Raw genomic sequence first — 12903 nt, forward strand, 5'->3', positions numbered from 1 at the left:
GTTGTCCTACCTTCTCTCTGACTTTTACAATCACTGATCATCTGATATTCCTTTGTCATCCAAACAGTTTTCATTTGCAAACCTCGTGAAGTACACTAGACTATTTGTGCTATTATTTAAAAACTGCTGCAACCTTCCTGTTCATGCACACAAGGACAAGCTAAAGCTCTGTTATGTTTTGTTTTGTGTCGGCCATCGGGGTTTGTGATGTTCTGTTAAAGCTGTACACGTGACCTTCCCTTAAACTGGGCAGTTTTTGGGTTGCTTAAAGTTTGGTCTGTAAGTTTGAGAGGAACCCATACACTTGGCCGACCAAGCAGAATTAGTTTTGTTCATTCTGTACTAACAGACAACTGGGGGCACATAATTATTGTTCACAGAAATGCCAAACTATCATGTCCGGAAGAGGTGTAACCAAGAGTTACATGTGTGCACTCTCAAAAGTGCTTCCCTGTGCTGGGCGGAGACAGAGCCCACAGGAAGTCTTGGAGGTCCTTATGTGTATGTATAAATTTTCAATAAAGACTTTGAACTCCATAAATGTATTTTTATTATGTGGTGATGCAGTACAACTAACAACTAGACATGTAATGACTTGCTTGGTTCGTCACACGTTGTATGTGTCAGTGTGTTTGTTGGTACATGTCAAGAGTTCACATTGCAAACACATCTAACATGCTTAACTACTTCATAATGAAAACTGATTTCATTTAAAAATCTGTTGTCAGCACAAAATGTTCTCAGTATATCTCATTTTTCACACGTTTTGTGTAATAATTAGAAATGTTACACTGTCCCATAGTGACAAAGTAGAATTTCTGTGATCTTTTAAAAAAAAAAATAGTCAAATTTGTTTGTACAGATGGTTGACAAATTGAAGGAGAAACAAAAATGAAGTCTCTTAGCAAACAGCTTCAGTGCTCCTTGAAGTCTCTGGAACTGTACTAAGAGGCCCCATACTTCCTCGTATAGTTTTGATGATGAAGGTGATGAAGAGTAATGTTAAACATTCTGTCCAAAATCTCCCACAAATGATAAACTCAGTTGAGATCTGGTGACTGTGAAGGTCACAGCATATGGTTCACATCATTTTCATACTCAACAAACCATTCAGTGACCCCTCTTGCTGTGTGTGGAAACATCCATAAAGCAAGAATTTGTTCTTACTTTAATTTGGCACTTATCTTGTATGTTTCAATTATTGATTCATATTTTTATAGTGGCCCCACTGACAGCAATCACAGCTTGTCACATCCTTCCTTGCGTATCCTCTCCAGTTCTGTCAAAACTGATACTCTGAGGTTGTTTAGGTCTTTAAATTGGGGTTGAATCACGGGGCTTTGACTGTCAAGAATTCTCAGAAACTTGCTTTGAAGCCAATCAAGCAATGTTCTGACATGTAGATCAGGTGTTAGAAGTTATTTTTGGCAAAAAGATGTATAATAATTCCACCGCCCCCACTGAGATTATGCATAATGTTGGTGTACTGACTTTTAATGCAGTTGTCAAACTTTTGTGATTTGTGTGGAATAGCATTACCTTTGGCTCGTGTTAAATTATTATTATTGTAATTGATTCAGTGATCTGATATGGATGTACAGCATTTGTTTTATTTAGAAGACAAACTATCAGCAGTTCAGTTAGTCTCAAGATTTGATGAATGGAGGTTATTTGGATACAGAGTCATGAGGGTAAGAGATGCTGGTATTGACTTTGATAGAAAGTTAAAACCACAAAACTGCAGTAAGTGGACTTATATATTGATATCAGTTGAGTTATCCATGCTAGAAACATGAGCAAGTTTTATTCGCATTATAACTGTGTGAGGTGCGATCAACAAAATATGTAGAATCACAGAATCATTTGATATTGTGTTTATTTGTCAGCACATACCAAAGCAAATAAATATAGATGCAAATTCAAAATTCACCCTGCATCTTTTACTCTCGTAATTGCAATAGTTGAAGTAGTGAGTCAAAAGATTTGAATACATGACAAGATTTAAAGTTCAAGGGCAAAGCTGTTGCAAACGTTAGAAGAATCATGCTCTCTTCTGTTGAAATGGTCTTTCTAAAGAGAAGAGCTTTCCCTTCACTTGGCTCTGCTGATGACTTGACTTTGATTGGATCAGATGTAACCTGTAACTCAGCTGCAATGGTTAAGCTGTTAAGCTGTGTTTAGCTTCACTATTTGATATTTGATATATGTCCCTCAACTGTCATATATGTCATATGAGGTGGAAATGATCCTTGCTTCTTCAAATATCCTTCTGTTTGATATTTTCTTCTTATTTCTCTGACTTCTCAGTTTCACCTTGGGGATCATTTATGTTCTCTGAGCCTTCAAACTGCTTTGATTTCTGAACCTGGCTGCTCTCGGTCGCCCTCTGATGTAACTCTTTGACTTCTGCAGTTACAGTTGTCTTTTCCTTTGGCAACATAGTTTGGACTGTTTGGATTTTGTCACCACTGTCTGGCTTTTGATCGCCCACTTCAGGAAGACTTTTTACATCAGATTTAAGCAATGGCTCTTTATCTTGGCCCTTACTGCCATCATCCCTGGCATCTTGAATGCTTTTTGCAAGTTTATCCTGATCTTTTAGAGGTTCAGATTGACTGTTTTCCTTTGGCTCTGAATGACTGTGTTCCTTTCCCTCACTCTTTGGTAGTATATTTGAGGTTTTTTGAGCCTTATTTTTTGAAAGATCCTCAGTCTCTGCGGTCAAAGTGCTCTTTGGCTCTGCTGTAAAATCTGTGGTTTTCTCAACTGTTTCTGAAGCCAAAGTGTGAGCCTTATCTTTCACTTGAACACTGCTGCTTAGAATTTTGTCTGATTCCTTAGACTCTTTGATCGAAGTCTTATCAACATGCTTCTTCGCTTGAGCTGGGGTCAGACTATCTTTTAGATCAGCCTTCTCAGCGTCTTTTTCATCATCCTCAGATTTTTTCAGAAGTTTTTCCTCCACAGGGACCTCTAGTTTTAAATCCTCTGGTTTTGAAGGGAAATCTTTCTGAACTGTTTGCACTCTTGCTGCATCTTCTTTCTCTTCTTTTGTGTTTTCAGCTACTTTTTCATATTGCTCATTTTCTTCTGTATTATGGCTGTCAATTAACTCGACCTTGCTTTGAGTATTTTTATCTACACCATTGTCCTCATTGTCTGCTCCTGTTTCTTCTGACTCCTCTTTACTTTTGTCACCTTCATCATCCACCTCACCAGGACTCTCCCCATCCCCATTCACAACAATTTCCTCTGATTCTACGTGATTCTGCTGACTATCAGACACCTGCTCACCTCTGTCCTCTCCACCATCTTTATTATTATCCTTCTCTTCTTCGCTACCCCCTCTATCTCTTTTAGTACACTCCTGCTCATCTTTTCCCATTTCCGTCTCCTCTGATCCTGTCTCCTCAAATTCTGACATCTCAATTTCCCTGGTGGTCTCCGTTATGATCTCCTCTACAAACTTGTACTGGGGCTCTGCTCGCCTTTGTGGGCCTCCAGGCCGACTGAGGCAAGGGAGGGTATACACAGGCGACTGGTGGTAGATGTAGGGCAACGAGATCTGGGTGTCCGACATTGTGGACAGCCGAGCCTCTTCGCCACAGAGAAGTTTCCTGCAAGATAGGAGATTGTTACAATATTTATTTTGATCCTTATTAATGAAAATACTTGAGACAAGGAGACATGGGTGACTTTTTCCTTATCTGAATCAAGGATGTTCAGATTGTAAAACCCTTTGAGGCAAATTTGTGATTTTGATTTAGGGCTATATAAATAGAATTCAGATGATATATTAGTATATTTTTGGTTTTTGCAATTACGATTCCCATAGTGCAACACTGTAGTTATTTGCACCAGAACCTTCCACCAGTACCTTGTGGATTGTATTGTACTTTAAATGTTAAATGGGCGGCTGTGGCTCAGAAGGTAGAGCAAGGTCATCCACTAATTGGAAGATTGGTGGTTCAATCCCCAGCTCCTCCAGTCCCAAGTGTCCTTGGGCTGGATACTGAACCCCAAATTGGTGTGTGTGTGTGTTTGTGTATGTGTGTGTGTGTGTACATGTGTGTGTGGATGTGCATTAGGTTAGATCCTGATAAGCAGGTTGACACCTCTGCCATCAGCATATGAATGTGTGTGTGAATAGGTGAATGTTGTCATGTATTGTAAAGCACTTTGATTGGTCAGAAGACTAGAAAGGTGCTATATAATTGCAGTCCACTAACCATTAAACACACAATTTATGATAGTCTGTATACCTAGATGATGACAGTGAAAGCAGAAGTGGAAATGTCTGTGCAACAAGGAAATTTATGGAAAACTGATATTTTTTCACCCCAAAAATGTTTCCCATACCAACTGTTGAAGAGTTCCTGGGCCTACTGTATCTGGATTTAGTGCAGCTTACCTGTAAGACAGTATCTCCACATCCAAAGCCATCTTCACATTTAACAGGTCCTGGTACTCCCGCAAATAACCAGACATATCAAATTTGCAATTTATGAGCTCATTTTCAAGTTCTTTGATTGTGTTCTGGAGGAAGAGAGGAGAGAACATTTGTTACTGGATACGATATGCAGGTCTGAACACTGAAATAACTTTTTTTTAAATCCACTCTATCTAGTGTTACCTGGTATTGAATTATTTCTTCTTTGTGGCGATCCTGGACGTCATGAAGTTGCTTTTCCATTGCTTCCCTGGTGCCTTTAGCGCAGTCCAGTTCGATGTTCTTGGCCTGCAGGAGCTTCCTGTACTCCTGAATCTCTTGCTGGGTCGCTTTTAACGCCTCTCTCTTGGTCTCGGCTTCTTCGGTTAATTTTGCAAACTGAGATCGGAAAGTTTCTCCTGCTTGCTGGACGTCGGACACGGCATGACCTTCCAGTTGTGCCCTGATGTCCCGAAGTGCCGCAGTGACGCCAGGGCTGCCAAATTCGTGCGCCCTGACGGTCACCTGCGCATTTTGGATTTGGTCAAACATCACTTTCACCTCGGCCTCATGGTTTGTCTTCAGAAAGTAGATTTCATCCACGAGAGACTGCGCTTTCTTGTCAAGCTGTAGTTTGGCCTGATACGCGTCACTGATGTCCTTCTTCAGGACCATAATATTGCTCTCTGCGTCTGATCTGCTGCGCGCCTCCTTTTCATGTTTTCTTCTCAACTTGGACAATTCTTCCTCCAAATTCTGATGTTCTATTTCAATCTGATGCTTCTGGTGTGTAATGTCCTGGATCAGCTCTCTCAATTTTCCGAGCTCTGGTCCATACTCCTGCTCCAAACAAGATGCGGGTTTTGCTTTCCCTTTGATCTCCTCGATTTCACTCTCCAGCAGGTGATTGTGGTGCTCCAGCTGGTGCACCTTCTCTATGAATCCAGCAAGACGGTCGTTCAAGCCATGCAGCAATTCTTTCTCGTTGAACTTTCCAGATAACGGGCTGCTCAAATCCATACCCGCGGATGTCCCCCTAATCATGACACCGGTATCGAATTCCAGGTTTTTTGATTTATATTGTAAATACTCAGATTGAGTTTTTCTCTGCGGAAAGTCGAATCTGTTCTCCATGCTGTGACTCATGCTGTGTGCTGCTGTGGGAATGTCTGCAGATTCGCTCCATGCGGACTTTTTATACCCGTCGCCATCTGCTCGGTATGCAGAACGGAGCTGTCCGCGGTGCTGAAAAGGTGTAGCATCAGCTGCTGGTTTAATGAGAGCTTACACTACGTTTTGTCGCAGACAGCAGTGACGTAGATGAGCTGGCTGTATGTCAACAATTATCAATTAACTCTCTTGTATTATTATTATAACAATGTGTGACATGTGTTTTAATTGTTATTAAACCCCTTTTCTAATACTAGACCACAGTCAACCCGTTTTAGTGCTTTTAGCAGATGACGTCATTTTCTCATTCAAATCCTTCTTCTTCTTCTTCTTCTTCTTCTTCTTCTTCTTCTTCTTCTTCTTCTTCTTCGATTTTCTCCCCTCCAAAGTTTTTCACAATAATTCTTTGTTTTCAGTGGTGAAATGTAACTAAGTACATTTACTCCTGTACTGTACTTTGTTTTTATAAAACTGAGGTACTTGTGACTTACTTACATTATATGCTACTTTATTTCTACCTCGCTACATTTTGGAGGGAAATACTGTACTTTTTACTCCACTACATGTATACACCCACTGACCACTTTATTAGGAACACCTGTGCAATCTAATGCAATCCAATAGCTCTGCCATAAATTCTACATTTATGAAGTTTATACATTTTCAGTTTCTTTTGACATTGTCAGAAAGGTGATAATTCTACTTAATGTTTATTACTGAGCTTGTAGTAGGTGGTGGTGGTGGTATACTACAGTGCATTATATTGAAAAGTGTTCCTAATATTTTGCCCTCCTCATGTATGTTAATGGAGTGGACAAAATATTAGGAACACTGTTCAATATAATGCACTCCAGTACACCACCACCACCCACTACAACCTTAATAATAAACATAAAGCAGAATTATCACCTTTCAGACAATGTCAGCAAAAACTGAAAATGTATAAGCTTTGTAAATGTACAATTTATGGCAGAGCTGTTGTATTGGATTGCACAGGTGAACCTAATAAAGTGGCTGGTGAGTGTATTACAGCTAGAGTGGCTAGTTACTTTGCATTTTCAGGTTTTACATGCAAACAGCTTAAAATATGATGCATTATTGAGTAAAGAACCAAACTTTATGTAGTAAAAATGAGCTCTTTTTTGACCAACTACAATGTTATAATGCTGTTTACATATTAGTGCATCAGCAATAATAATTCAATAAAATTATGTATAATGTAAAACACTTACAGGGGCTGTTCTGCACAATCAGTACTTTTACCTTTGATACTTTTACTTTTAGTACATTTCGCTGATAATACTTTTGTGCTGACTTAACTTTAGAATGCAGTACTTTCACTTGTCATAGAGTATTGCTACTTTTATTTTAATTAAATGATCTAAATACTTCTTCCACCACATTTGTTTATCTTCTAATTTAATGCTAGCATGTATATTCTGTAATTTTCAATTAATTTAAGAACATTGGTATAACACATGAAATATGATTGTTATTCAAGATTTTACTGTCTAACTGTACTGTGTAATGTTCTCTGATTACATGGTCTTTGAAAGCATAAAATTATGCTTCATTTTGCCCTACTGCTAATTACACTTGTAAATCAAAACTTACATTTCATACAACACTCATGTTGTGAAGGCTTTCTATGTGTATTTACATGTGTCTGTACTAATAAACTGTAACACCTCAGGCCAGTGTAGACTTGAATCATGCCCTTGTTTTTAAAGACATGGACTCCTTGAATGTGAGCTGCTTGCCTTCAGCTAGTAATAGAGCAAGAATGTAAAACATCCTTGCCATAGTGTAATTCAAGTGGAATGTTACAGTATTTCAGACCCAGCTGTAAAATGGTACATAAAAAGCGTAATGTATATTAAAAACTAAAGATCACAACAATTAAAAACACTCAACTGTGAAATAACATATGCAAAGGCTTCTGTGTTCATCTTCCTATAAAGAGCTTAACTGTAGCGTCTTTAAAAGATTTAGTCTTGAGTTGTTTTCAGCTTTATTCCCCATACATCATATTTGTTTTTTGATGTGTGAGATGTTGTGGTTACAGTAATGTAGCCACAAAAAGAGCTGATCATATCAGCCTGTAAACAAAATGAGATGTTTCATGTTCTGTTACAATAACAAGAAAACTACTATTTTTTATGTTTATCTGATCCTGAGATGCACAGGTATTTATTGATTTGGGGCATTTTTGATGCTTGAAATGGTATATTTGTTTTATTTAGCACTTTTATGATTGCTGTCCTTGTGAAGACATTCAACACAGTGATAAGAGGAAGCTGTTTTAATGTTTAATCTGCAGTTGAAAAAGCATTCCTTGGATGATTGTTGTAGCTGACAAAAAATACAGAAGGCAATATAATCCACATATGACATTCTAAGCTTATATTCAATATCAAAACTAATGCACCATTATAACAAACATGTAACTTTTTTTTAATCTTGTGATTTTATCGTTTAATGGCTATGGTCAGCCCATCACCCACAGTGAGCATGCTCAGATCAATCCTCTCGTCCTTGTGCAGCTTCTTATTGAGTGCATCCAGAGCCTGGGAGGTGTGGTCATCAGCAGCAGGATTCACAACCTTTCCGCTCCACAGCACCTTCAAATAGTAACAGAGCAGTCAAACACCTCTGAATAACACAGCATATGTTCTCTAACACAACCTACCTGTGTGAGGTGTACTTACATTGTCAATTGCAATAATACCCCCTTTTCGTATGAGCTCAAGGGACTTCTCATAGTAGTTGTCATAGTTCAATTTATCAGCATCGATGAACACAAAGTCATATGTTCCAGCTTCGCCGGCTGCAATCAGTTCATCTGATGAAAGGAGATGATAATTAAATTGCAAAAATGAGTGAGTCAATTTCTTTTTAATCAGAAATCATGACTGAGATTTATAAAAGCACTTACTCAGTGTGTCCAATGCAGGTTGCTGCCGTATGTCTATCTTACTTTCAACCCCAGCCTATACAGAAGGTTACATTGTGTGAATAGAGTGTTGTGCAAGGTTTTTAAGTAGTTTTTCTTTTTTTCTTAATTGTTTTTGTTGTTTTTTAAAGGATGTTAGGTAAGGCAAAAACTGATTGATTGATTGATTGCTTGGCTTTGCATCTTTACGTGACTGAGCAGGCACCTTTTTACTCTCAGGCTCACAGCATTGAAGACATACTGACAGAAGGTGGATATACAGTATGCTGTCTGCAGCACAATTTTGCTCTGACAGAAGCAACAATCAATCAAATGTTGTATAAGTACAAAGAACTGGAAATTATTTAGTTGTGTAATATATTTATTATGGAGTTTTTCAAGATTTCTTGAACAAATCGAAATTTTAACAAACAAGTTTTAACAATTTTAACATCTTAACATATTTTCTTTTTTCTTGTGTAGACAACTTTTTAATGGATGATTGAATATATGTCAATCTTTGTACTTTTTCTCACCTCTTTAAAAAATGGTTTGGCAATGTCGATATAGGTCTCTGATATTTCACAAGCCACCACATGTCCACTCTCTGGCATGGCCAAAGCCATGCTCAGTGCATTATACCCCGTGTACATCCCTGCAGAATAAATAGAGTATTAATCACTTTAGATTAATAGTTTTAGTCATTTAAAGATGGTTAAAAAATTAGAGAAGTTTCTATGGGAGCAGAGAAAAGTTGTAAATTCAAAGAGAGACTAAATAGAATCAGATCATTGCCTTTCAGGGTGAAACATTTCAGTGCTATAAAGTCAGTGGTATTTAATTTTCAACATTACATAATCAGCAGTGGTTTAATTTCACAATTATATGGTTGCTTCTAAATTTCCAGTTATGTCAGCTTTTCTTTACTGCTACAGTTTTCCATTCAATGTGTGTGTGTGTGTGCCTGACATAGTCTTACCAATTTCAATAGCTTTAGTTGCATTGATGAGTCTAATAAGATTTGCCATTAACTGGGCCTGTTCAATGGCAACCATCATTCTATTCCACTCATCCTCAAGGGTTCTCTAAAATGAAAATTAACAATCATGTAAAATATATCATTATATTCTATCGCGACAGGGATAAACAACATATTTCTCTTGGTGCTGGAGGTGATCTCGTCATGGAGCTGTGTAGTCTCCTCTGGCACTGTTGTGCCCTCTAGTGGCCAAAGATTGTACTGCTACTCAGGCTCTGAAATCATGTATTGTAGTAATTATATATTCCTGATAAGTTAGTAGCTGTATAAAAAGTAAAGACTTAAAAAATTACACAAAAGCAGAAACAAAAGCAAAACTAGAAACTAAATAAATGCAGATGTCTACAAATGTTTAATACAGTGGCAGTGAGATCCAGAGTTTAGAAGTTACAATTTAAAAGTAGGGCCTGGATTTTTGGGGCCGATGCCAATACCAATATTAGGGAGTAAAAAAATTCTGATATCGATATATCAGCCGATAATCTTATATATACATAAATATAAATACACATTTTTTGCAATGATCCCTCAAATGTGAATGTGACAAAGATATGTAATGGGGGCAGTATATTTTACAATTTAACAGTAAACTTTATTGTATAAAATGACACCAGTGCACTGAAACAGTAAACTTCACTGGGAATTTAATAATTGTAAATTACTATAAATAAAAAAACATATGTACATATATATTAAGCTTGACTTAAGAAAAAGGATCAAATATACATAAGATGCTGCTTAAATAACTTAAAAAAACAAAGCATTTTTTAAATATTGGCTCATATCAGACAACATATATGCTGATACCGATATATCTGTAATAGGCCGATATCGGCCAATACTATCAGCTGACCAATATATTGGTCAAGCTCTACTCAAAAGGCACAATCACCTTTAGTTTGTAACCTTCATCTCTGACCTAAATCTTTCTGGTTGCTTCAGCATGTTGCTTAACGTTGGCAAGTACCTGACCATACTAAGCCAAAGGTAATCGAAAGAATCCTACAATGAATTTAAAATTTGACCAGGAACACATGGGTTCATTTGTTTAAATCTTTCAGAAGCAGAGCAGCATTATTCTGAACCACTTGCAAACAGTCCAGCTGTATTGCTGCGGCAAGTAAAAAAGCAATGTTACAACAATTAATGTGATATGAAAGTGTTTAAATTATCATCTCCACCTCCAAATGAGACACAAATATATGACAGCTTGCTGGTTCTTTATATCCCTTACCAGTTTGAGTTTGGTGAGGACTGGATGCTCCCTCAGTGAGTTGTTAACAACATACTGCAGCAGGACATCGTCCTTTCCATCGCTGTGGCTCTTCCCAATAAGCGCAGACTTTCCCACACCTGACCGACAAGAAACAGAATACTATTACAAGAAATCTCTGTCACCTACCAGATTATACACAGAACTTCATCCATGCATCATCTCATACCTGTTAGTACAACAGCAAGTCCAAAGCAAAAGAGCATTTTAATATCTGCTGCCATTGCTGTATGTGCTCTGCTCTGGGTTTAGTTAAAGAAAAAGTTGAATGGTTGGTTGTTTGAGCCCAGTGAATCTCTCTCTCTGAGTGTCAGCTCTATTTGTACTGGAAGGGACATCAAACAGTCTGTGTTTGTTGTACTTAACCTTTGAATGGGAGGCTAAACCTCTTGATTTTTTAATCATCTTGCAAAGATAGGGACTTCTTTTAAGTTGATTTCTTTAGGAATTTAGAGAAGTTAAAAAACAAAATACATCTATGCAAGTGTTAAAATTTAGTTACAATAAGTTTAAATAGATGAAAATCACAGTAGAGTTCTCTGGGAAAAGTCTTTAAAAAATCTGCAGATTGTCTGTTGGTTATTTTGCAATCCAAACAAGCACATGTTCAAACTATTTTATCTGTGTGTGTTGTTCTGACACACTTCCTGAGTATACACTATATCTAAGTACTGTATATCAGTGCAGTTCATTTGTCATGTGTTTCAAATTTTCATGTATTTAACAAGGCAGCATTTCCCTCACTGTGAAAATTCCACCATACTTGGTCATTTGCAAGTTTATCCAGCTGCAGTTTGTTTTTAAATGTGATCATAAAAAAGAAAAAAAATAACAAACTGCAACCAGGAACCTGAGAGAATAAGCTAGCAGCTGTGCTTTCAAAGAAGCTGGAAACTTGAAAGAGGTTTTGTTTGATGTCAGATGAGCTACAGCACTGTGAGTATAAGTGGATAATAACTCTGAAGGGCTTTCTTCAAAGTGGTAAAAATAGCACAATTTTACTTTTGAATGATTTCAACTCAATGAAGCAAGACTACCACACTCTTTCTCTGTTCATAAAAGCTTTATAAAGCATCCAAAATTAGTCCCAAATTTATGCTGGCAGAGTGCATAAATCATCATGAGACATCATGAGTGTTTGGGGCCCAAATAGATATGTCTAATTTATTTTCATGAAATAGTGAAGAAAATTACATGAACCAACACTTCACTGAAGTCGTGGCAGTTACATTTTGTGCCTTCCAACACTGCCTCCTAGTGGGAAAATGGTGAATTACAGCAATGTCTTTGTCCAGCATTTTGCTGAACTCACAAGAAAACTTGTTTCCTCTTAAAGGTATGGCTGTGGAAATGGCTATGTAGTTTCACCGCAAAACGGACAAAAGTCGTCAGCATTAAAGAGCCATTGAACTAAGAATTTATGTTATTCCTTTGATCCCAGAAATGATAATGTGCAGAAATGTGCAGAAATCAGAGATAAATTAACCAAAATATGCAAGATCACCAAAAGTTAAATACTGGGTTGTATGAAAAGCAGTTCCATACTTAGTGAGACGTGCTGTGTGTTCACAAGCATTGACTGAGTTGTCTTGGGTCACAGGAAGTCATTTAAATGTCCAACATTTGAATTTGTAAAACAGGTGAGGAGGAGCTGAGCAGGTTGTGAGTGATGGTATGAGTCCATAGTCTCAGCTGATGCTTATTATAGTATGTGGACCAGCACTGGTGTTATATTTCAAAGGCAGGTGTGTGGACAAACCATTTAAACCATTATGTGCAGTCTGAAGGTCAACAAATATGAGGCAAAACAAAAGTTTGTTCAAATACAGCAGGAGCCTTAGCTATAGAAGTACATGGACATGTTTTCAGATTGTTTGAAATGACTTTTAACACAACGACCAATCATAGCCATCTACAAAAGAAGAAACGCTTAAGACCACTGAGGTTTCCATGCTCTCATATGTTTGATATAAAACTGGACACACTGCTTTAGAGACAGAGGTCATCATGCACACTTAATCCTGTCAAACTGACAGCAACAGCAATAAAAACTACAGGAA

General features: G+C 37.6%; 2 protein-coding genes across 2 annotated transcripts; both read right to left on the bottom strand.

Moving 5' to 3' along the window:
- Positions 1–1247: 1247 nt before the first annotated feature.
- Positions 1248–5732, bottom strand: LOC121911953 (neurofilament light polypeptide). Its single transcript, XM_042433932.1, has 3 exons — positions 4634–5732; positions 4412–4536; positions 1248–3617 (listed from the first exon to the last, which is right to left on the bottom strand). Exons 1-3 carry the CDS (start codon positions 5573–5575, stop codon positions 2288–2290), a joined length of 2397 nt encoding a protein of 798 aa, XP_042289866.1. The 5' UTR covers positions 5576–5732; the 3' UTR covers positions 1248–2287.
- A 2194-nt stretch (positions 5733–7926) lies between these two features.
- On the bottom strand, positions 7927–11089 carry LOC121912063 (catechol O-methyltransferase domain-containing protein 1-like). Its single transcript, XM_042434124.1, has 7 exons — positions 11013–11089; positions 10805–10923; positions 9511–9616; positions 9068–9186; positions 8535–8589; positions 8308–8441; positions 7927–8220 (listed from the first exon to the last, which is right to left on the bottom strand). The coding sequence occupies exons 1-7, from the start codon at positions 11065–11067 to the stop codon at positions 8068–8070; spliced, it is 741 nt and encodes a 246-aa protein (XP_042290058.1). The 5' UTR covers positions 11068–11089; the 3' UTR covers positions 7927–8067.
- Between the last annotated feature and the right edge of the window lie 1814 nt (positions 11090–12903).

This window comes from Thunnus maccoyii, chromosome 14 (genome assembly GCF_910596095.1).
Source record: "Thunnus maccoyii chromosome 14, fThuMac1.1, whole genome shotgun sequence".
NCBI lineage: Eukaryota > Metazoa > Chordata > Actinopteri > Scombriformes > Scombridae > Thunnus > Thunnus maccoyii.

Coding starts and splice junctions, on each gene's coding strand:
- LOC121912063 (XM_042434124.1), bottom strand. CDS start 11,067: ATGGCAGCAGATATTAAAATGCTCTTTTGCTTTGGACTTGCTGTTGTA. Junction 10,924..11,012: donor ACTTGCTGTTGTACTAACAG/GTATGAGATGAT, acceptor CTTGTCGGTCAG/GTGTGGGAAAGTCTGCGCTT. Junction 8,221..8,307: donor GTATTATTGCAATTGACAAT/GTAAGTACACCT, acceptor TACTATTTGAAG/GTGCTGTGGAGCGGAAAGGT.
- LOC121911953 (XM_042433932.1), bottom strand. CDS start 5,575: ATGAGTCACAGCATGGAGAACAGATTCGACTTTCCGCAGAGAAAAACT. Junction 4,537..4,633: donor AAGAAATAATTCAATACCAG/GTAACACTAGAT, acceptor CTCTTCCTCCAG/AACACAATCAAAGAACTTGA. Junction 3,618..4,411: donor GTGGAGATACTGTCTTACAG/GTAAGCTGCACT, acceptor CCTATCTTGCAG/GAAACTTCTCTGTGGCGAAG.